Genomic DNA, 24853 nt, shown 5'->3' with positions numbered 1-24853 from the left:
TCTTGCAGGAAGTGACTTTGTAGTAGAGACATAAGAACATAAGAGACCTGCTGAATCGGATCAAAGGCAGATCTAATCCAGCATATCTTGTTTCTCACAGCGCTAGCCAGATGCCCATTGAAAGTCCACAGCCAATACCCCTCTTCTGCACTTGTTCTCCAGCAACTGATGTTCAGGAGCACAATTCCTTTGCTATGGCTTGTGACTCACACAAATAAAGAGTCTGAGTCTCTCTCTCTCCCCCTCCTTCCCCAGGAAAGTTATAATGCCCCTGAGTCTAAAAGCAGTAGAGCACCCTACACCCCCAATTACTTTTCTCCTAGCTGAGTCCACTTTCAATTGTTGTTGTGTTTAGTCGTTTAGTCGTGTCCAACTCTTCGTGACCCCATGGACCAGAGCACGCCAGGCACTCCTGTCTTCCACTGCCTCCCGCAGTTTGGTCAAACTCGTAGCTTCGAGAACACTGGTCCAACCTTCTCCTAGTGCCCTCCATCTTTCCCAACATCAGGGTCTTTTCCAGGGAGTCTTCTCTTCTCATGAGGTGGCCAAAGTATTGGAGCCTCAGCTTCAGGATCTGTCCTTCCAGTGAACACTCAGGGCTGATTTCCTGAAGAATGGATAGGTTTGATCTTCTTGCAGTCCATGGGACTCTCAAGAGTCTCCTCCAGCACCATAATTCAAAAGCATCAATTCTTCGGCGATCAGCCTTCTTTATGGTCCAGCTCTCACTTCCATACATCACTATTGGGAAAACCATAACTTTAACTATACGGACCTTTGTAGGCAAGGTGGTGTCTCTGCTTTTTAAGATGCTGTCTAGGTTTGTCATTGCTTTTCTCCCAAGAAGCAGGCGTCTTTTAATTTCATGACTGCTGTCACCATCTGCAGTGATCAATACAGGAGATAATTTCTGTAAGATTTGTATACTAATGGCCCCCCTCCATGTTCATTTTCTCAATGTGGGGGCCAATTATTGAGAGAAGAGAAGATCAAGGAAAGGGGTGGCAGCGGGGTTGGAGAAAGCTTGGTTTGTGCTATCTATCATATACTCATATGATATCATATGTTCACAAATCAGTAAAAATTTAAATTGAGTTGTTGTTTTTTAAAGCCACTGACTGAAGAAAAGGGTTGGCATTACAGAATTCAGTCTGGCTGGGCTTCTTGCTCTGAGGTGAACACGAGATGGATGCTGTTAACTGCTGCAAGAAGGCTGGAGTTCAGGAAAAGCCAGTTGGAAACCAGCCGTCTGCTCTGTGTCGCAGGGCCCTGGGGAGTTTGGCTGCAGCGTGAGCGTACATTGAGTGTACGTGTTGGCGCGGGAGGTGGGGGGGCACACAGCTCACTCCCTCAGCTGGCGGAGTCGCCATTCAGGACAGCAGGTGCTGTGGGGTGTCTCTGGTCGCCGCTCACTCAAACAGGGCTGGAAATCTTGGAATTTGGGGAACAGCTGAGGGTCTAGAGAGCTCAAACACAGCAGCAAAGGGCTCTGGGAGCTCAGCTCTGCACAGTGAATTTGAGGGGGGATTTCTACTGCCAAGGACTCTGAGCGTTGGTGTGGACTGAACGGCTGGAACTTGGTTGCATTGCGCCTGCTGGGACCTTAATGGGGGGGCGGCATGCAAATGATTTATCCTGGCACAGCCAAAGAAAGACAACCTTCACTCCTCTCATGCCACCACAAGTAGTTTGCTCCTTGTGACCTGGCATCTGCCCCTGTCCTGGACTCTGGATGTGGCGGTACTGCATCTCGGTGCGGACCCTGAGGTATCTATCCTTCCCAGCATCTTGGCAGGAGTCATGGGGAAAGAGGTTTAGAAGAAACCAGGTTAGAAGAAATGAAGCAGGTATTAACTTAGATGTGATCAGGAGGGGGCGGGAGTGAGCATAACCTGCAACAGACACTGTGATTAGTTTGGAAGATGTGGGGACACATTGCATTCTGTCTGCTTTGCCCACAGATGGAATCTAAAATGCATTATTTGGTTCATTGCATATCTAGCCTGTTCTGTTCCTGGGACTAGGGAATAGCACTTGGCATCCCATTCATCTTCCCAATGTCACTAGGAAAGAGGTTGCTCTTGTTCCCGTTTTGATTAGGGGCTGGCACTAGAGAGCTAGAGACCAGCTCATGGCCCAACCAGAACAGTGGTCTCTGGGGCCGCTCAAAGTTTATGTTGTGTGCCTGCTGCTCACCCATCCCATTCCAGAGGCAGCTGCTCTTCCACATTTGATTCTGCTTGGGCTAAGGCAACCTTACCATTAATTCAAATCTAAGTCTGTCAGGGTGCAGATTCTGGATGGTATTAAAGGTGTTAGAGAGAGAGGCAGGTAGATGTGACCTATGGAAGGCACAACCCACCAGGAAATGGTCTTCTGCAAGCTTCAGAGCTGGAAAAGAAAAGGGTGATCCTTAAGCTAGCAGTGATAAGGGGATGGTGGTGCTGGCACTGACGGAGAAAGCCACTGGCTCTCATCTTTTCTGTGACAAGAGGTAGTGACTATGGCCCCTATGGTTGAAGGGTGTGAAAGGAGGCCAAGCCAAACACTGAGAACAAGCCCTGCCAAGGAGGAAACAGTGACTCAGGAAGAGAAGTGCTGCCTGGGGTGTGTGTTGTTTCTTCAACTAGGACAGGAATGCACACTGGCAGGGCACAGCACTTGGTGTCTACTGGTTCAACTGGCTCCTCCAGTCCCTGCAGGGGGCACTCCTAGGGTGCCTCTCAGATGTCTTGGTCTCCTCAAAGCAGAGGTGGCCCCATCACGAGGCCAGGCAAGGTGGTGATTTGGGGTGTCATTAAGGGCTAGAAGAAGACAAGGCAGAGCTGATCCCGCAGCTTCCCCAATGAAATTAATGGGACCTTCATGACAGCTTGACTTGAGGTTCATGAGAGGGGACGCTGTTTAGATTTTAGGCCTCAGTACCAAAATGTCCTGGGCTGGCGCTGGAGGCTTATGATGCTGGTCAAATGAGCCAGCTGTTGCATGACACTCCTGGTGATGATTGGGAAGAATGTACGTATAAGGAACGAGGCTGTGTAACAACTTTGTAGTCAAGGGAATTGGATGGCAGGGGGAGAACGCAAGAGGAAATGGAAAGAGGAAGCAGCCAGATGGGAACAGAACACTTGGGTGGGGAGTCTCAGTTGGAAACCCCTCCCCCTCCCCCACTCCAACGGAAGATAGCAGAGGGAGAGGTAGTGAGTTGTGATCCAGGAGATGCAGTCGATTGGTAAGTTCTCTCACAGAAGGAAAAGGAAAGGGCTTGTCCCAGAGGATTTCCCAGTGAATTTCGGGTGGGGGTGGGGGTTTCACTTTTGCCAAAACTGGCCCACCAATTGGGCTGTATTTGATTTCATTGGTGGTGGTGGTGGTGGTGGGGGCAAAGCTCCAAGGTATGTTTAGTTATAACTGGGGTTAAGGGTGTGCGGCACAGTGAATTTTAAGAGCATTGGTTGTGGTTACTTCTGTTTATCTCTTAACTATAACAATATCACCAAGACAAAACAAGCAGGCACCACATTTTAAAAGCAAATGCTTACCAAATACACAGGACTATTTAATTGTGTATAACAGTGGTCACTCAGAGTGCACAACCTGTAAATTGGTCACAGCTGGCATGGAGGGGGGTTCTCTAGCCCCATAACCAGCCTTATCATGAGGGTTCAAGATGGATAACATCATCTTTCCCAACATGAGAGGTCACCTTTATTCCCATTTTACAGTTTGAGGAACTGAGGTAGAAAGGGGGCCACTTGCCCAAGCAACTTGAATAAAATATTGGGGGGACCCAGGTAAGTCCCGCCCCACATAATGGATCACATGATGTGGTGCACACACAACATTTGAATGGCACTGCCTATCAACTTGGGGGGGAGTCTTGCTCCCTCAAATATTTTATTAGGGGGTGAAGGGACCTCGGCCCCTATGAGTTGGCTCCTGTGTGCCCAAGGCTACCATACTGAACTGGGATTTGAATTTAGGAATTCCAAGTCTGAGGTGCTAGCTAGCTCCTGAACTAGGTTGCCTCCCATCCAAGCAGAGGCTCAACTGCTGCCCATCCCTCTCAGTCGTCATTCCTTTTCCAGACCTGCGGATGGCTTCCCACTTTTTAAAAGAATGACTTTGTTTTTGCAGCTTTTTAACAGTAGCCTAAAACCCAAAAATATAGCAGCTTGTTGTTTTTGCTGGCAGAGAAAAGCAGCAGGAAAGGCTTCTCCTGATAAACTCTTGTATGCCAGCCTGCTATGAAAGCCCCCAACATGCATTATGTCTTCAACAGCTGCATATTGGGAAGCATTTCACATGCTAAATTTGTCTCTCCTGTAACCATTAAAAGCAGAGGTGCTCTGACAGGGGGGGAAAGATAGCAACTCAACTCCCTTTAAGCCATAATACAGGGGTTCCCAACAAAATTTTCTCGAGGACCCCTCATCGAGCCTCTATTGTGACAAGGACCCCCATTAATTCCTAATCCTAAAATTAAAAAGTGAGAGCCAAATTAAGAGTCTTTTTATATTTTATATTTATACGTTTTTTACAGTTCTTCCTCTTCATCTGTAGGCCTTTGTCGTTTTAACGAACCACTTTTTAACCAACGGTCCATTTTTAACTACGCGAACTGTAGCTTCCACGAAAAACAACGCTTTGTTTACAAACACTACTGTTTTGCAAAGAGGCAGCACGCGCCAGGGAGGAGGGAGCGGAATGGAGAAGACAGGGTACCTGCGCAGTAGCGCACAAATGAAGCCGACGCGTGCAAAGCATCTTGGGGAGGTGAGCGTTAGTAGAATGCGTGCGCTGCCTCTTTGCAAAACAGTAGTGTTTGTAAAGTGCCACCTAACGGCATACAGCAGAACTACTGCCTCTATCTAATTCTAGTTTTGCGCTAGACTCTGCTCATGCAGGAAGCGGCCAAAACAAAAAATCTGTTATCATACGAAATATATTTAATATATTTTTTATTCTAATAGCATCTTGCGGACCCCTCTGGCATAGCTCGCGGACCCCTGGGGGTCCCTGGACGACCTGTTGGGAACCACTGCCATAATACATTATTTCTGCTCTCAGAGCTGGAGACAGAACTGTTGAAGATCAAGATACAGAACCTTTATCTTCTTTGCAGCAAAGGAGAGCTTGAAGTCTGTAATCACAACAAACACCAAGCAATAATTGTGAGCTGTAGCTGGCCTGCTCTGCTCTGCTCTGAGCACACCTGGTTTTAGTACCTGGGCAGCTGTCCCAACTCCAGCAAAAGGCTCTAGGTTAAAGGCTGCTCTGCACAATGCAATTGGACGTCATGAGATTGCAGCATGGCATGTGCACACTGGGCACCCACAGTCTGGGGCCCAAGTCAGTGCTGCTGGTAGAGTTTTGGTATGCAGGAGCACTCAGTCATGTGAGCCCCCATCTGCAAGCGAAAGGGGAGCAGGCCAGCCAGGTTTACCAGCTGAGTCTGAACCAGGTCTCTGGTTTCTGTTGCTTGCTGTTTTTGTCATAGTTTATGGTGAAAAGGGCAGCCACTTCCGCATTATCAAAAAGATACCACAGATAGAGGAGAAAAGAGAGTGCAGACGTGAATAAAATATGAATATGCTAGTATTTATGTATAGATACAAATGTAAAAATAATTACCCCTATACCGTACTATCAGAACATAAGAGAAGCAGTGTGGGATAAGACCAAAGGTCCCTCTAGTCCAGCCCTCGGTTCTCACAGAACTGCATCCCTCCCTGCTGGAGAAGACTGTGGCCACTGCGACCAGGTAACCTCTGTGCCTGCTAAGGCTGCTGCTGCCCAAGTGCTCTCTGTTGCAAGGGTCTTTATCTTTAAAATAGAGAGCCCTTCAAAAAGAGGATGCCTTCCAATTAAGGAGTGTTCTCTATAAAGTAGAACATATCGACACTTCAGTAGTGAAAACAAACGAACACTATTCATTCTTGTGGGAGAAGAGCTGGGTCTAGTAGTTTAGAGCAAAGGAAGGGGTTTGGGACCAGAAGTCGTGGGTTTGTTCCATAGTTAGACAGATACTAGGAGTTTGTTAGGCTGTGCCAATGTGAGAGTAATTGTGCATGCAGTGTTTGCAAGAGAGAGAAACTTTGGGCTATTTATAGTGTGGGTGTGACAGATGACATGGTCTTTGTAAGTGTTTTTGTGTGCTGGGTGTGGAAATTCTGGATTGTGGGTGACCCTTTGGGGGCTGTTCTCCTTGGCCAGTGGTTAAGCCTCTTCAGTCATGTCAGATGAGTTTAGCAAGTGCTCACCCAACTAATAAGATGCCAGACTGAAGCAAACCTTCCCCAGCACAAACTGCTCAAGCAGGAATGTCCTACAGCAAGTGACCACTAGCCCTTCCTGTTCTGTGTCCTGATCAGCAAGTAGGAAAAGGACCACCCCCTACACCTTGTGACCTGATCTGCAACTGCTGCCTTATGTGGATTATAACACAAGGATTCTGTTGGGTAAGCAAAGCAAAGGTGGCAGGAAGAGAGATGTAAATTAAGAGTTGCAACCAAAGGTGGTCTAAAGTGACTTTTTGGAAGATGCAGCAGGTCCTGCCTTGTATGGGGGGTTTCTTATCTCTCTAGTGAGTCTATCTCTCTTTTCACACATGTTTATATTGACTTTAACAACTTTGCTTAATCCCAAGGTTTTGGTGAAATTTCAGTTAACCTGCAGCTTGATACAAAGACATTAATGTCCTTCTCTAACCTGTCTCAGTTCTGTGTATTAGTGGTATATGAAAACATTAGTTATTGCTTGTGGTTTAGCTCTGACTTTGCAGAGAAAACAAAGCACGAGTTGAGGTTCCGTGACACAACAAGCCAGACTGTCTTGTTTCATTTGTGGCATGGCAAAAATCAGAATAACTTTTGAGTAGTATTTTGAGCTCATCAAACCATTAAACTATGGTTAATGTGATGAGAGAACCATGTCAGTACAGTACTGCGTACGCAAAGCATTTTGAATTCTCAAAGTATTTGATCAGTGTTAAATATTATTAATGGTAAGTCACAGAGCTCAGTATGGAAGAGCGTAGAGCCCTTCTTGGACCAAACCAGAGGTCCATCCAGTACAGCATCATTTTTCTAACATGTCCAGCCCAATCCCTCTAGGAAGTCCATAAACAGGACGTGAGGGAGGCATCTCTCTCTCATTGTTTGTCACTCAGCAACCTGGAGGTGCACTGCCTTAAGCATTGGGTATTCTGTATTTAATAGAGGTTGATATGCTCAACTGCCATAAATGTACCCCATGTTTCTGTCGGATCTGTGCATTTATTTATTTATTTATTTATTTATTTAATAAATTGCAAGTGGTTATGTTTCTGGTTCTGCACCTTGAATATATGTCTGTGGTTCTCAAACTGTTTTCTCTGGGCCACACTTTTAGGATAAAAAATTGCTCGCCTTACACCATTTTTTTATTGATAAGGGAAATACATTGGGAAACTTCTGGCAGTGTTTGATTTATAACATAGAACACAACTACCGTACTTTGTTATATGATGCTGGGACATCTAGAAAGTGTAAACCAATGCAGCTACATAAGAACATGAATCATTCACATAATAAGGTAAAGGTAAATAAAATTATAAAGGAGCCTCTTACTTAAGCAGTGCTTTTTTTCTGGATACAGGTAAGTAGCCATGTTGGTCTGTCGTAGTCAAAACAAAATAAAAACATTCCTTCCAGTAGCACCTTAGAGACCAACTAAGTTTGTCATTGGTGTGCATGCAGATTCTTCAGATTCTCTAGGGTATGCAGTACCAGCACCTTCCCCCCCCCCAAATGTTTAAAGTGTGAAACTTACAGTAACAACTTTTTGGTGGGTACCGGCACCTTTTTTCTATATATATTGAGTTTTTATAATATTTAAGGTCAGTGATATATGTATATATAGCACTGACCTTAAATATAATAAAAACTCAATGAGAGGTGTGAGCTTGCTTTTGCTCGGTAAATATATTTACGTATATTAGGTCTAATTTGAGACAAACTCTCATCTCCTCATCAACACAAATAAGCCTTTTTCTTTTCTGATCTTTCATATTTGTCAGAATTCAAAATTCCTGTTTACAACAATATGTCATGGTGAACTGTAGGAGAATAGACAATGCTATTATAAAGCCCTCTCTTCAAACGGCGGTTCTGGATCACAACTAAGATTGTCCTCAGTATCACTTGATGCTTTTGCTCTCATTTTGAAAAAAAAAATATCTCAATCCATATTCTAATATATATATATATTGATACTATGTGTTCAATGGTTTAATTTGTAGGAAGCTGCCCAGAATGGCTAAGGCAACTCAGTCAGATGGGTGACAAACAAACAAACAATAATTTGATTGTCCTTGAATCTTCCTGCCACACATGCCCTCCTCTCCTGCCACACCCTTTGAGAACCACTGATATAGATTTTGGTGCTTTATGGAATATACAGTGGAGTACATTCAGTGAGGTGTCTTTGCATTGACTCTCCTGACAATAGCACAATTTGTGCCTTTTATATTTTGTTGCACGTATTGTTGATGCATCAGTGAAATATGCAGCCTTAGATATTTGTGTGTGTGGTTTTGTTAGTAAGACCCTGCTGATGGTTGAGTCAATGTGTGCATATATTTTTTGATGTTACCATGTGTCTGTCAGAAGGCATGTGTCTGCCTATGCTCGTGAACATGTGTCAGTGTTTGTATTGGCACCAGTATGGGGGGGGGGTTTGAGGATAACATCCCTAGACACACCAGGGCTGACTATCCCCAACATGTGCTCACTCCCATAGTCAATGTGTATTGAGAGTACAGTAGTGATTATAATCTCGACTCCAGCAGCAATTGGAATGGCAAGAAGCGTTAATTGGCACTGGAATGTTATTTATTGAGCAGCATAACACCCCCCTCTCTTTTCTGGAGCCTTTCTGTGAGATAGCTATTTTGGAGCTGTTGCCATGACAATGGGCAGGCATGCAACAATTATGGCGACTCCAAATTGCTGTTCTATTTAGGGGTGACATTTGGGAGGGGACTGTACAGCCAGGTAACGCCTGTTAAAATAGAGAAATAAAAAAACCACCCCCCTGTGTTTTGACTCCAGGATCCCCTTCTCAATGTGGTCGACCTTGAGCTTAGGCATAAAAATCAGGAGACTTTGCTCCCAGTTTCCACTCAGTTGCTTTCTCCTCACACTTGCTGCGAGCTGAAATCCCCTCCACCTCCTGCTTTTCTCAAGAGGCAATTGAATCTGCAGCCCCTGCAGTGGCCGCAAATCCAGGGTTTCCCAACCTCCCCTCTCATATGTCAACTGCTTTGTGTGTGCAGGAATGGTGTGTGTGTGTAAGACATCAAGTGTCTACTTCATGGACAAGCTACAGCCTCATCTGTATTGCAGAAATAAATGAAGAATTCTGTTTGTACAGAGAGAATTCTCTCTCTCTCTGCTCACAGAAACGTGCTTCTTCTCCCATAGTCCAGTCCCAAGTGGGAGGGGTGTCTTCCGGGCCACTCTTTCCACAAATCGAGGCTGCACACCCTCCCTCTCAAAGCTTTTGAGCATCTCGACTCCCATAACATCACTATGGTGATGATGGTACCCATCCTCTTCCTTGCAGCAGCCATAGCAACCTAGCATCTCACCCCCTCCGCTCATCCCCATGGCAACCACATCCAAGGCCTGCTCTGCTTCATCAATAATTTCCTAGCTGTGTTGCTGTTGCTGTCAGTTGTTTGAGGATGGGGAACAAAGTGGGAGGGCAGTTGCAGTTCAGCCACAGAATAGAAGGAAAAATATAGTCTGCCTGCATTACTTGCAAGTGGGGTGCAAGGGGTGTGTGAAGACAGAGGAGACTGCAGTAGTTTGAGGGTTCACTCTGCCCACTGTTTACATATTTGCATAAGATGGAGAGAGCATTGCTTGTACATGAACATTTTATCTTTGCAGGTTATTTTACAGTTTATGTTTTTCTAATTTGTTTAAGGAGTGTGTGTTGGATGCCTATTATGGCATGCTTGCATGTTCCAGGATTTATTTATAGCCTTGTAAGACTGGATAGATGGGGCAATGCTCAAAAGGTGCTCACAACAGGAAAATATGTTTTTCAACAACCCAATCCTATCTATGTTTTCTCAGAAGTAAGTCCCACTGAGCTCAGTGGGGCTTGCTCCCAAGTATGTATAGGATTGCAGCTTCCATCTGATAAACTGTATATTGTCAATGATTAATAATATGATCTGAGGGTTGTAGGAGTGATAGCTTAGGTGCTTGTGTTATAAACACAGGTAAATGCAATATTGATCTGAATGTTTTTATCACTTTGTATATGTATGTACATAAATAATTATATAGGCATGACTTATAACTGCCTGTCAGTGTTTCTTTGCTTACATGGATGAACAGTATGCAGTCTTGCTTATGTTCATGCTTCTCTGTGTGTGCTTGAAGGCTTGTGAGTCTTAGAGCGTTTTTTGAGTTGTTTTGTGCTGCTTCCTCATTGTGTGTGTAGGTAGGTAAGTTTCCATGCTCACAAAGCACATGAGATTTGGGTCAGGAGTGGACCTATGTGGGTGTCTTTTATAGTAGCACCCACACAGCTGAAAAGAGTACCTACATAGAGTATCATAGGTGTATGTGCACCTAGACATGACTGTTGGTCAGTGAATATATTTGTGTCTTCTCTCTCTCTCTCTCTGTGTGTGTGTGTGTGTGTTACATGTGTCATCAGATATAGATGCATGCTTCTGCATGTGTAGGCGAATAGGTTTGTTATTTCCCCCCCAGTCTTTTGAGTTCATCTAATGTAACCACATAAATGCTTGTTGTTGTTGTTGTTTAGTCGTGTCCGACTCTTCGTGACCCCATGGACCATAGCACGCCAGGCACTCCTGTCTTCCACTGCCTCCCGCAGTTTGGTCAAACTCATGTCCGTAGCTTCGATAACACTGTCCAACCATCTCATCCTCTGTCGTCCCCTTCTCCTTGTGTCCTCAATCTTACCCAACATCAGGGTCTTTTCCAGGGAGTATTCTCTTTTCATGAGGTGGCCAAAGTATTGGAACCTCAGCTTCAGGATCTGTCCTTCCAGTGAGCACTTGGGGCTGATTTCCTTCAGAATGGATAAATAAATAAATAAATAAATAAATAAATAAATAAATAAATGCATGTTAACTGTGTGAGTGCCAGTGTGCTTGACTAAAACTAATAATTAAAAGTATGAATGGTGCGGCAGTGTATAAATGAGATTGTTTTGTCTTCTCTCTTGCATGTGAGGGTCAGCAAATGAAATTAGGCAGTTTATTCAGGACAAACAGAGGACAGTATTTTTCATGTGAAACTTAAGCAGCTTGTGGAAATTATTGTCACAAGACATGGTGATGGTTAGTAGCTTATGTTTCTTCCCCACTGTAATAGCTATGCTTTGTTCATTCACTTATGGGACAACATTGTCATCAAATTGTAGTTCTCTGTGTGTGCATATTTTAAAGGATTTTTTTTATTTTTAATTTAAAAAGATCCTAAAATACGTGTGTGGGTGATTTGTCCCTTCCCTGCTTATGCAGCTTTGTCATGTCTGCTTAGGTGGATTGACAACAACAGGATGCAGAAATGTAAAAAATGCTAGACCCCCATAAAATGTGAGGTTGCAATTCCTCGTGTAACTTACAGCAGAAGAGTGATTGATGATTGGGCAGCACTAGGAGTTATCAGCCTGTTTTGGGAATACAGTGGTACCTCGGTTTAAGTACACAATTGGTTCCGGAAGTCTGTACTTAAACTGAAGCATACTTAACCTGAAGCGAAGTTTCCCATTGAAAGTAATGGAAAGTGGATTAATCCGTTCCAGACGGGTCCGCGGAGTACTTAAACTGAAAGTACTCAAACCGAAGCGTACTTAAACCGAGGTATGACTGTATATGGAGATTAGATCTGTCAATGACAATAAGCCATGAAGGATATATGGAACCTCCAATATCCTGGAATATTTAATATAACATGTTGAGTTATATTCAGCCCAGACACTGAGATCCAGCATTGAGGGCCTTCTGGCAGTTCCCTCATTGTGAAAAGTGAGGTTACGGGGAACCAGACAGAGGGCCTTCTTGGTAGTGGCACCTGCCCTGTGGAACGCCATCCCAGCAGATGTCAAGGCAATAAACAACTATTTTACTTTTAGAAGACAACTGAAGGTGGCCCTGTTTAGGGAAGTTTTTAATGTTTGATGCTGTACTGTTTTTAATATTCGGTTGGAAGCCACCCAGAGTGGCTGGGGAAACCCAGCCAGATGGGCGGGGTATAAATAATAAATTATGATGATGATGATGATGATGATGATGAAGTGTATTTGCCACCTGTCCAGGTGGGTGGGTGGGAACATTTTAGTCATGGAACATTTTACTTTTATTTAATTTTGCTTTTGAGCCAGTTGCTGAGGAAGCAAGGAACATGGCCATTTCCCCCCTTTATCTAAGCCTTGAAAATAAAAATAATAAAATTTGTGCACTGTAGATGACTAGATAGCATTTGTGTAGGGCTCTGCCTCCTGTTTCCACTACACAACCCTCCCTGACACAAAGGACTCCTTCCTCAAGCAGCTGGAAACCATGAGTCAGGGGAGGGCAGTTACCGGTACCTTTTCATTTCCTGCTTGTGGGCTTTCTGCAGAGGCAAATGGGCTGGCTGCTGTTGGAAGCAAGGATGCCGGTCTAGTTGGCTCCATGGTCTGGATTGGACTAGACTCTTCTCACCAGGATGGTTTCCTTGGTAATAGTAGTATTCCAGGTTATTTCTTTCCCCCACCCCCACGCTCCAAAATTGAAGCTTGCCAGGCTACCTTTTCAACCCTCTCCCTGTCATCTCCCTGGTGAGAATAAGGTGGCATTAAATGAATGAGGAAGGGAAAATGAGCTCAGCACATAGTCTTGGCTTGGAAGGTTACCTGTTGAAGTGTATGACCTATGACCTCCAACTTACCATTTTGCCAAAAATGTTGGCATGATTTGAGAATTAAACAGTGCCCTATCTGAGGGTGCTCCCTCACCCCAGACATTTTGGTGCTTGAGGAAGACAACCTAAATGGCAACTTCCCCTCCACACACACACAAACACATACTCATTAACAGGGAGTGCATTCTCCATTCCCCCCCCCCACAAGCCTAATTGAAAAGAACAAGTGTTTTGCAAATGCACTGTCAGGGGCTTCCTGCAGGGGATGTGCCCCATGGGTCAGATCTGTCTGCCTGCTGCTTTTTTTGGCTCTCAAAATTTGCCACCTGAGACCGCTGTAGACCATATCTCCCCCCCTACTTAGCTGCTCATGTATCTTCCCCCTCCCATCACCGCTTGCTTTCTGCAGTTGGCAATAGGACCCCAGTTTAAGGCCTGAATACCAAAAGAGCTGTATGATAGGCAGAAATTCGGCTGGTGCAGTATCTCCCAATGTTAACAAAACAAAGCTTAAGACTGCTAAAGAGAGCCACAGTTCAGCTGCTTGGGCTATACTTTTCCTTGGTAAGATTGTCATCTTTTTTGTGCCTCTCCCTTTTGTAGCAGCCTGACAGGTAAAAATTTAGCATGCAGAGCTTTTCCTGCACCAGGCAAAAACACCAATCTGCTACTTTTCTGTGCTTTAAGCTACTGTCAAAAGAGGGGGCATTCAAAAAATGAAAAGATGGGGCCAACCCATTTCCAGGTCTGAGAAGAGAGGGTGGGCTGAGTGACAATTGTTACAAACAGCTGACTAGATCAATAAATTAGACATGTATGTCAAAGACACATATTGACTTCCTTAATAATGTGGGCTCCTGTTCTGTCTCAATGACGTTGCCAGAGACTCTCTTCCTTCAGAGTTCTGGCGTCTTGGACTTCAGCAGCATACCTGCCTTATTCCATTTTAGACCAGGAAATGGAGCCTCTTCTTTATTATGGATCATTTGTGCTTCACCGAATGATCCCAGGGCGGGTTACAAAAATATCACAATGAAAACGAGTACAAATCATAAAATAAAACCACAGAACTAATGTAGCCACCCTTTGACCATTAGATCACATGCCCCAAATTCACCAGAATGGGTGTAAATCCGGGGTAGGCAACCTAAGGCCCGGGGGCCGGATGCGGCCCAATCGCCTTCTCAATCCGGCCCGTGGACAGTCCAGGAATCAGCATGTTTTTATACAAGTAGAATGTGTCCTTTTATTTAAAATGCATCTCTGGGTTATTTGTCTCTGGGTTATTTGTCGGGCATAGGAATTCGTTCATCCCCTCCCCCCCCAAAAAAATATAGTCCGGCCCACCACATGGAAAGGCATGAGAAATAAAACTGCTGATATGAAAATGTCAGTATACAATCAGTGGTCTGTGGTCAGTTCTGGGCACTTCACCTCATACAGGCCATTTTCAAGCTGGAAAAGGTGCAGAAAAGAGCATAAAGGGGCTGGAGCATCTCCCCTACAAAGGAAGGGGTTTGGGGGCATTTTAGTTTGAAAGCTGAGTAAAAGGAAGCATGATAGAGGTGTATTAAATTTAGCATGGTGTGGAGAAAGTAGAGAGCAGAGTGATCGAGTGAAGACCAAAGGATGTGCTTCTTCTCATTGTCCATTGCTCAACTGTGCAATTGGCTACCAGAAGATGTAGTCAGGACCATGAAGGAATTTAGACACATTCATGAAGGATAAGGCTATCTATGGCTACTAGGCATGATGGCTGTGTAGGCTATTATTTCTGGTCACAGAGGCAGTATGCCTCTGGGTACCAGTTGCTGGTGAGGTGGGAAGCAGGAGAGTGCTATGGGCTCTTGCCTGGCTTGTGGTACTACCGGTAGTTAGCCATTGTGGTACACAGGATGCTTTCTATACTGGAAAGGCCATTGGTATGATCCAGTGCAGCTTTTCTTAAGTTATTACAGTGGAGAAGCCTATATTTCTGGAATATGTCCCTGTGGATGTGCAAAGTGAATTTTTAAACCACCAGGCCCTTTAAATGTGTTGTGGGAGGGGGTGGGGTTATTGGTTTGTTTTTGTTCTTGCTTTTATTATATATTTTGTGCTTTTTTAATCTTGTATTTTTATGCTGTGAACCGCCCTGAGATGTATGGGTGAAGGACAGTATACAAATTTAATTAATTAATAATAATAATAATCACAAGATACAGGAAACTGAATGCAGATTTCCAAAAAACAGCAAGGAGAGACAAGAGGGTCTTCTTAAATGAGCAATGCAAAGAAATAGAGGAAAACAATAGAATGGGGAAAACCAGAGATCTGTTCAAGAAAATTGGAGATATGAAAGGAACATTTCGTACAAAGATTACCATAATCAAGGACAAAAGTGGTAAGGACCTAACAGAAGCAGAAGACATCAAGAAGAGGTGGCAAGAATACACAGAGGAATTATACCAGAAAGATATGGAGGTCTCGTACACCCCAGGTGTGGTTGCTGACCTTGAGCCAGACATCTTGGAGAGTGAAGTCAAATGGGCCTTAGAAAGCATTGCTAATAACAAGGCCAGTGGAAGTGATGATATTCCAGCTGAACTGTTTAAAATTTTAAAAGATGATGCTGTTAAGGTGCTACACCCAATATGCCAGCAAGTTTGGAAAACTCAGCAATGGCCAGAGGATTGGAGAAGATCAGTCTACATCCCAATTCCAAAGAAGGGCAGTGCCAAAGAATGCTGCAACTACCGCACAATTGCGCTCATTTCACACGCTAGCAAGGTTATGCTTAAAATTCTACAAGGCAGGCTTAGGCAGTATGTGGACCGAGAACTCCCAGAAGTGCAAGCTGGATTTCGAAAGGGCAGAGGAACCAGAGACCAAATAGCAAACATGCGCTGGATTATGGAGAAAGCTAGAGAGTTCCAGAAAAACGTCTACTTCTGCTTCATTGACTATGCAAAAGCCTTTGACTGTGTCGACCACAGCAAACTATGGCAAGTTCTTAAAGAAATGGGAGTGCCTGATCACCTCATCTGTCTCCTGAGAAATCTCTATGTGGGACAAGAAGCTACAGTTAGAACTGGATATGGAACAACTGATTGGTTCAAAATTGGGAAAGGAGTACGACAAGGTTGTATATTGTCTCCCTGCTTATTTAACTTATATGCAGAATTCATCATGCGAAAGGCTGGACTAGATGAATCCCAAGCCGGAATTAAGATTGCTGGAAGAAATATCAACAACCTCAGATATGCAGATGACACAACCTTGATGGCAGAAAGCGAGGAGGAATTAAAGAACCTTTTAATGAGGGTGAAAGAGGAGAGCGCAAAATATGGTCTGAAGCTCAACATCAAAAAAACCAAGATCATGGCCACTGGTCCCATCACCTCCTGGCAAATAGAAGGGGAAGAAATGGAGGCAGTGAGAGATTTTACTTTCTTGGGTTCCTTGATCACTGCAGATGGTGACAGCAGTCACGAAATTAAAAGACGCCTGCTTCTTGGGAGAAAAGCAATGACAAACCTAGACAGCATCTTAAAAAGCAGAGACATCACCTTGCCGACAAAGGTCCGTATAGTTAAAGCTATGGTTTTCCCAGTAGTGATGTATGGAAGTGAGAGTTGGACCATAAAGAAGGCTGATCGCCGAAGAATTGATGCTTTTGAATTATGGTGCTGGAGGAGACTCTTGAGAGTCCCATGGACTGCAAGAAGATCAAACCTATCCATTCTTAAGGAAATCAGCCCTGAGTGCTCCCTGGAAGGACAGATCGTGAAGCTGAGGCTCCAATACTTTGGCCACCTCATGAGAAGAGAAGAATCCTTGGAAAAGACCCTGATGTTGGGAAAGATTGAGGGCACTAGGAGAAGGGGACGACAGAGGACAAGATGGTTGGACAGTGTTCTCGAAGCTACGAACATGAGTTTGACCAAACTGCGGGAGGCAGTGCAAGACAGGAGTGCCTGGCGTGCTATGGTCCATGGGGTCACGAAGAGTCGGACACGACTAAACGACTAAACAACAACAACAATAATAATCACCCAGCCAGAGCTTTTTAGGGACCTGGCAGCCACCAGCTAGACAGGCGGGCATTTATTCTTTTTTAGAAACTTTTTCCAACTGAGCATAAAAGAAAACAGGGGTTTTAATGCCCAGCCGAAATCCTCCTCCCAAGGAAAGAGAGAGAGAACGAACCAAAGAAGAGGTGGGGGTGGGAGTGGGGTCACAAAATCCAGAAGACTGGCTCCTCCCTGGCAGCTGACATCGAAGCAGCCTTGGACCCTTCTGGGGAGTTGAAGGGAATCCCTCCCATCTAGTCCAACCCCCAGCAGTGCAGGGTGATTTTGCCCCACGCGGGGCTCGAACCCCCGAGCCCTGAGCCGAAGAGCCCGCCTCGGTGTCCTTATCCAAGGATCAAGAGGGAGCGGGAGGGTGCGGGGGGGGGGGGAGCGCGGAGATGCTGCTGGGAGGCGGGGCGCCACTTGGGGGGCCGGCAAGGAGGGCGGTCACTCGCGGGCGCTGGCTCCTCCTCCGCTTCGCGCGGGGATGGAGGAGCGGCGGCGGCGGCGCTACTCGGGGGCTCCGAGGAACCGCGGCGGCGGCTGAGACGCCGCGGCGATTCCCCGCACCCCTGCCCGTCTCCCCGGCTCTCGGGCTGGGGGCGCAGTCGGCCATGTGGTGCCTGCAATGCTCGTCCGAGCGCCGCCCGGGGCAGCTGCAGCACAAGCTCCTGCGCGGGTGAGTGAGTGCACCCCCCTGGCAGCCCCCTCCCACCGCCGCTTCCCTTTCGCCGAGCCCCCCTCCCCCACACGGCCTCTGCCTCGCCCAGGCTGCGCGGATGCTGAACTAGCGCAGGGAATATTGCAGCCAGCAGAGAAATGCCGCCGCCTCCCCCCCCCCCAATATCAGTCCTCTTCATCAGGGAACTCCCCGCTCCCCATCTGCTTTTTCCTTCAGGGATTAAATGTTGCCGGGGGGGGGGCAGCTTTTTTCAGATACCCCATTGGGTAATGCCCACCCATCCAGGAAATACCCCTTTCTTAACCTCTCAAATACCACCACCACCCCCTCACAATTTGTCAGATTTTAAAATTTCTTAAATTATCTTAGAAGGAAACCTTTCTGATGTCTCATCTCTGTCTGTCCTCATACGGGTCTCCCAAATAATTTCTCCTGAGTCGTTTTCTTACCACCCCACCCCCATTTATTCTGCTGGAATCCCCTTATCATCACCAGTAGGAGGAGCCACACACTCCCACGATTCCCCTTCAACAGGAATGTCCCTTGCTCCCCTGCACTCACCCCCCCCCTAACTCAGTGGCTAACCCCCACAGCTATGCACATCATCTGTTTGGGACAACCTTCCTTCTTTTCTACGGATTTTCCTTGGGTTTCTCAGCAGACAAAGGAGCATTGAGACTATTGTTGGGGTTCTGCCCCAGAAACCTCAGCCTGCCCTTGCCCAGCCCCCACCTGCCTGCCTATCTGCCATCACGTCTAGGCAGTGCCCCGGTTGCCATCACCCTCTTCCTTTGTCTCCGTGTCACCCTGGTAGAACTCAGCAGGAAGGTGGATGGGGAGAAACCTACACTGAATTGGCTCCTCCTGTTGCTTGGCTCTGGATCCACCTCCTTGCCTTCTGCCTTGGCAATCCCAGCAGGAACAGTTACCACTGGAAGTTACCTTATACTGAATCAAACCATGGCCCCACCTTGCTCAGTTGACTTGTAGTGACTCTCTGGAGTTTCAAACAACCTAGGATCTTTCCCAACCCTTCCTGGAGATGCTAAGGATTGAACCAAGGTTTGGTTTAGTGTCTCATGAGAACCAAGGTGGTAGTGTAGTAGTGGTTAATGTGTTGGACTACGACCTGGGGGACCAGGGTTCAAATCCTTACCCAGGCATGAAGTTCATTGGGTGTGTCTTGAGCCAGACACTGTCTCTCAGTCTAGCCTACCTCACAAGGTTACTGTGAAGGTAAAATGAAGAGGGGGAGAACCATTTGTGCCACCTTGAGCTCCTTGGAGGAAAGGTGGGATATAAAAGTAATAACAAAAACATCAGTCAGTCCCTCAACTCTCCACAGGTCGGGTCTTTGAATGCCTTTTGCAAATATCCACAGGCCCCCTTTTCCATTTCTTTTTAGCTCCATTGCTGGGCTTGGCCTCCCTTTGGCCTTCAGGGCTTGCGCTCAGGCTAGGTTGTGATATGGGCCTCACTCCTTTTAGTTAGCTAATATTAATTGTATGAGCGAATTTGTCCTCACTCTGGGTTCCAAGATACAGTATAAGGAAGAATATTTGAAGACCTCACACCTGGATGAGATCCCAACTTGGACCGTGAAGGGAGAAACAGATTTTGGTGGAGAAGTGAAATTCTAAAGCACTGAAATAGGTTTCAACTTTGTCCCAATTGAGTTCCCCCACCTCACCTTCACAGCTGTAGTACCACCTGCCATCACAACCTCTTACTATGCATTACAGCGGTGCCTCGCAAGACGAATTTAATTCATTCCGCGAGTCAATTCGTTTTGCGAAAAATTCGTCTTGTGAATCACGGTTTCCCATAGGAATGCATTGAAATTTCTTTTTTTGCCCATAGGAATGCATTAATTAAATTTCAATGCATTCCTATGGGAAACCGCGATTTGCAAGACGAATTTTTTGCAAAACGAATTTGTCTTGCGAGTCACCATCAGGTCGCAAGATGCATTCGCCTTGCGAAAAATTTGTCTTGCAGGGCATTCGTCTTGCAAGATACCACTGTAATTAATTTGGAATGGCTGTACCTTCCTCTGTACACACAATCGCCAACATGGATTTGGGTCCCTTACTTTGATGGTGATGGGAAAGTTGTCTAGAAGCAGAGACATGCCAAAGTGTTATCCCTGTAAACACTTTGGCATGTCTCTGCTTGTAGACAACTTTCTGCTTCTAAACTCAACATGTGGTGGTGTGAATCCTTACATTTTGCAGTTAGTAGTGGCAGCACTTATTTCACCTGGAACGCGGCAGAACTGTGTTCTGGCATCTCTCTGCTGGGCCCTGGAATTGGGGGGGAGGGATCTGACCAGCCTGAGCAAAGCCCTGCAGCCCCTCTGGCACTTGAGGAACCCCCCCCCCCGGGAGCCTGAAGGGGATACCCTTTCGGGGCTCCAGAGAGGGGCAGGTGAGCTGGAGGTGCAGCAGGACTTTGCTGAGGCTGTTCCCAGCTAACAGCTGACCTGCAGGAGGAGAGCCTCACTTCAGCTGAGAAAGCTCCCTTGCTACTCCAGGTCACCTGAACCAGAGAGGCGTAAGGGGGGGGGCAAACTGCTCAGCTGAAGTGCGGAGCAGCTGCGTGCCATCAGCTCCCCTGACAGAGGGGAACCCCCCCCCAGCCCAAAGGTACCCTCCTGGGGCTCTGGGGTGGGTCTTTTGAGGACCCACCCCAGCACCTTTTTGTGTAGAAAAAAAAGCACTGAGTAGTGGGGACATTTTAAAATTTCCCTGCCCACACGACTGAACTTTGCCGACTACAGACTTTCCTTATGGTTGCAGTGTAATCTCTCAAGCTTAATCCGGTGACAAATGTGGTTGTCATACTTGTAAGAAGAGTGCATGTACAAGTATGCCAAAATTCAGCAGAAATACAGTGGAAAAAGTCAGGATGTGGGTTTCGGTGTGGCTTCCTAAAAATCCTAACCTTCATAAGCGTGTGGGAAAACAATCTAGTCCTCATGTTTGTGAAGATTTGGCAGTTTCTGTTTATATTTTGACTATGTATTTTGTGTTTTTATATTGTAATTTAATCTTTTGATCCGCCCTGAGACCTGCGGGTAGAATCATAGAATCATAGAGTTGGAAGAGACCACAAGGGCCATCCAGTCCAACCCCCTGCCAAGCAGGAAACACCATCAAAGCATTCCTGACAGATGGCTGTCAAGCCTCTGCTTAAAGACCTCCAAAGAAGGAGACTCCACCACACTCCTTGGCAGCAAATTCCACTGTCAAACAGCTCTTACTGTCAGGAAGTTCTTCCTAATGTATAGGTGGAATCTTCTTTCTTGTAGTTTGAATCCATTGCTCTGTGTCCGCTTCTCTGGAGCAGCAGAAAACAACCTCCCTCCCTCTATATGACATCCTTTTATATATTTGAACATGGCTATCATATCACCCCTTAACCTTCTCTTCTCCAGGCTAAACATACCCAGCTCCCTAAGCCGTTCCTCATAAGGCATTGTTTCCAGGACTTTGACCATTTTGGTTGCCCTCCTCTGGACATGGTCCAAGCTTGTCAGTATCTTGCTTGAACTGTGGTGCCCAGAACTGGACACAGTACTGTACTCCAGGTGAGGTCTGACCAGAGCAGAATACAGTGGTACTATTACTTCCCTTGATCTAGACGCTATACTCCTATTGATGCAGGCCTGGATTGCATTGGCTTTTTTAGCTGCTGCATCACACTGTTGACTCATGTCATTTTTGTGGTCTACCAAGACTCCTAGATCCTTTTCACATGTACTGCTCTCAAGCCAGGTGTCTCCCATCCTGTATTTGTGCCTTTCATTTTTTTTGCCCAAGTGTAGTACTTTACATTTCCATAGCTGCCAAGTTATCCCTTTTTTAAAGGGATTTTCCCTTATGATGAATAGGCGTCCTCGCGAGAAAAGGGAAAACTTGGCAGCTATGCATTTCTCCCTGTTAAAATTCATCTTGTTTGCTTTGGCCCAGTTGTCTAATCTATTAAATTGGATTGCTTAAATGTCACCTTGCATTTCTTATTACTTTGCTTAAAGACCCAATGTCCTATTGCATCATTTTGTTTCGCAACATCATTTTAAAAAGTCCTGAGAAGTTTGAATGTTCCCTGTTTTATAGTGGATATCTCATGCAATATAATGAAAAAGGTGAACCCCATAAGGCTGCCTTGTAGCAGAGCATGGGTGTAGCCAGGGGGGCAGGGGGCAGCTGCCCCCCTAGATCAAGTAAAACAATAGAAATACTTAACTAACTGACCAATCACATCGGTTCTGCCCTCCTAGCAAGAGTCCTACCTCCTCCTACAAAAGTCCTGCTCCCCCTACGCACAAAAATTCTGGCTATGCCCATGTAGCAGAGAGGCCCATCTTTTTCGTTTTCATTTTGTTCACATAGCAGCAAACATTCAGTTGTCCCACTGATCAAAAGTATGCCCCCCCCCCCCGAACCATACACTATTTGGGGTAAAGTTGGTTCTGGATCTAGGCTGGCAAAATAAAATAGGGGTTTTATTGCTGTTTGGAAAGGCTCTAAGAGAGACCATGTGATTTGGGAAGGGCAGCACTGGCAAGAGTTTATAAATTCCAGCATGGCACCCTATTAGCAGGTATGATCAGAAGCTCAAGGAGGGGCAGCAAGGGGAGCCAAGATGCCACTCGCCCCTCTGCTGCATCCTTTAGCAATAGAACAAGGAAGTCGACCTGACAAATGGCATTACATCTCATCTCCAAGGGAAATTGTCATGCCTGGAGCCCAGCCATATGGAATTTCAATTCTCAGCAAGATGCAGCTGCTTCTAGGGTGGGCTGCAGCAGCTGATGTCTCTCAGCCCCATAACATTTGAAGACAAGGAAGTAAAGGAACATCCCGTTTCTGGTTGGGAACCTTTGCAGGGTGGGGAAGAAAAGGAAGCATATTTAAAGGACCAGAGAATGGAAATCCCTTTAGCTGGGATGTAGCCCAGAAATCCAGTAGAAAAGAATGTGGCTTGAGTATGTTTGTTTTGTTGAAAAGTGAAGGTGTATTGAGGCAGGATGTGCTGGATGACCCTAGTGCAGGCACCCCCAAACTTCGGCCCTCCAGATGTTTTGGACTACAATTCCCATCTTCCCCGACCACTGGTCCTGTTAGCTAGGGATCATGGGAGTTGTAGGCCAAAACATCTGGAGGGCCGCAGTTTGGGGATGCCTGCCCTAGTGCTAATGACAAGGAAGTGTCTTTTCTTTCTCCGGCATTGACCAAGAGAAAACAGAAAAGGCTCTGCTGAGATTTGAACTTGCAGCTGCCCCGTGTACCAGAGTTCCAAGCTTCTGTTTCAGCTGGTGACAAAGGCTTAACAAGGAGGGAAAGAGGAGCACTTGCCTCTACCACTTTCTGTTCTGTTCCTTGGTCTCTGGCAGGGTCCAAGCTCACCATTGTTTAAGGGTCAGGGTGGAGGCTATGATGTTACATTGCCTGCTGGCACGTTGTACATTCTCTTTGGTTTCCACAACGGTATGTGGGTTTTTTTTTTACATCCTCTGTAGTATATTTTGCTCTGTACTCTCCTTGTTGGACACTCACTATCAATCCTCTAGATTTCTTGGGAGTTTCTGGGGATATTTTTTTAGTATATGTGCGTTATTTTTACGAAACAAAGTAATATTGTTCATATTGCAAAACTTAAATCGTTTTTAAAACCATTCTCCCTGTGTGTGCGTTTATCAAAATGATGTACAGTGGAACCTTAGTTCTCAAACTTAATCCATTCCGGAAGTCCGTTCGACTCCCGAAACCATTCGAAAACTAAGGCACAGCTTCCGATTGGCTGCAAAAGCTTCCTGCACTCAAGCGGATGCTGCTGTTCCTTCTGGGGTTTTGGCTTTCAGGAGCCGATTGGTTCATCAGCTAAGTCGTTTGAGAACCAAGGTACCACTGTATGTAGCACACCTACCACAGGAACACATTTTTTTTCTTCTGAGAAACATTGGACTGTTAACCCACACTTGTGATTTTCTACAGTGTGCTACATGTTCATTGTTCTTTTTCCTCACAATGGTTAATGAATCATAGAATCATAGAGTTGGAAGAGACCACAAGGGCCATCCAGTCCAACCCCCTGCCAAGCAGGAAACATCATCAAAGCATTCCTGTCAAGCCTCTGCTTAAAGACCTCCAAAGAAGGAGACTCCACCACACTCCTTGGCAGCAAATTCCACTGTCGAACAGCTCTTACTGTCAGGAAGTTCTTCCTAATGTTTAGGTGGAATCTTCTTTCTTGTAGCTTGAATCCATTGCTCCGTGTCTGCTTCTCTGGAGCAGCAGAAAACAACCTTCCTCCTTCCTCTATATGACATCCTTTTATATATTTGAACATGGCTATCATATCACCCCTTAACCTTCTCTTCTCCAGGCTAAACATACCCAGCTCCCTAAGCCGTTCCTCATAAAGCATTGTTTCCAGGCCTTTGACCATTTTGGTTGCCCTCCTCTGGACACGGTCCAGCTTGTCAGTATCTTTCTTGAACTTTCTCTAACCCTTCCCAGTTCCCCCCAGTGTGTCCAGGGAAGCTTTTCTTTATAATACTGGCAAATCATGCTTATAATTATTTATAGCATATGATGCTTGCTGCTGAGCCTTCGGATAGCATACTGCATGCTTCAGACAGGGTTTTCACAACAACAGTTGTGCATATTTGCTGTGACATCTCTCTCTCTCCTCAATCCAAATCTCATTCCCCAGGATTCAGTTAGTGAATGCAAAATCTGGACTAAATTCATTCTCTGGTAATCTCTCGGTCCCTGCCTTTCTCCACCCCCCCCAATCTGGCTCTTATATTCTTTGTGCTCTCTAGCCTCTCAAGACTTAAGAAGACCTCAGGGAGCAATTTGGCCTCCTCTTATGTATTTTCTCTCTCCCTCTCTCTGTGGAATCAGCTTACCCATTATTCTTATATGAGCTGGAGACCTGGCAGATATAATAATGCCTGTGTGTGGCAGAAAGCAATTGTGGGTAAAGGGGGCCCTTAGTGAGTGTGTGTCAGTTTGAGGCCCCTCAGTTCCCAGTGTGGGCTGACCATCCTTTATGGCTAAGACCTAATAGGACCCTAACTGGGCTCCTCCCCTTGATGCTGGTTGATGACTATCAAAACAGTGGAAGAAAGAAAACTGTCCTTTTACGGCCTTTCTCCTGAATATCTTTTAAGT

At 45.7% G+C, this 24853-nt stretch overlaps 1 protein-coding gene across 4 annotated transcripts in view; it reads left to right on the top strand.

Moving 5' to 3' along the window:
- Positions 1–24853, top strand: part of IQSEC2 (IQ motif and Sec7 domain ArfGEF 2) — a 175772-nt gene that overhangs the window by 108629 nt on the left and 42290 nt on the right. The window contains exon 1 of one of the 4 annotated variants that reach the window (XM_060269214.2): positions 17468–17666. The exons of the other annotated variants lie outside the window; for them this stretch is intronic. Within the exon in view, the coding sequence (XP_060125197.1) occupies positions 17602–17666 (65 nt within the window). The 5' untranslated portion in view covers positions 17468–17601. Of the gene's footprint in view, positions 1–17467; positions 17667–24853 lie in introns of those variants that run through there. 4 annotated transcript variants of the gene reach the window in all.

Source organism: Zootoca vivipara, chromosome 15, assembly GCF_965207765.1.
Source record: "Zootoca vivipara chromosome 15, rZooViv2.hap1.1, whole genome shotgun sequence".
Classification (NCBI taxonomy): Eukaryota; Metazoa; Chordata; class Lepidosauria; order Squamata; family Lacertidae; genus Zootoca; species Zootoca vivipara.
This window is presented reverse-complemented; position numbering and strand designations above follow the sequence as displayed.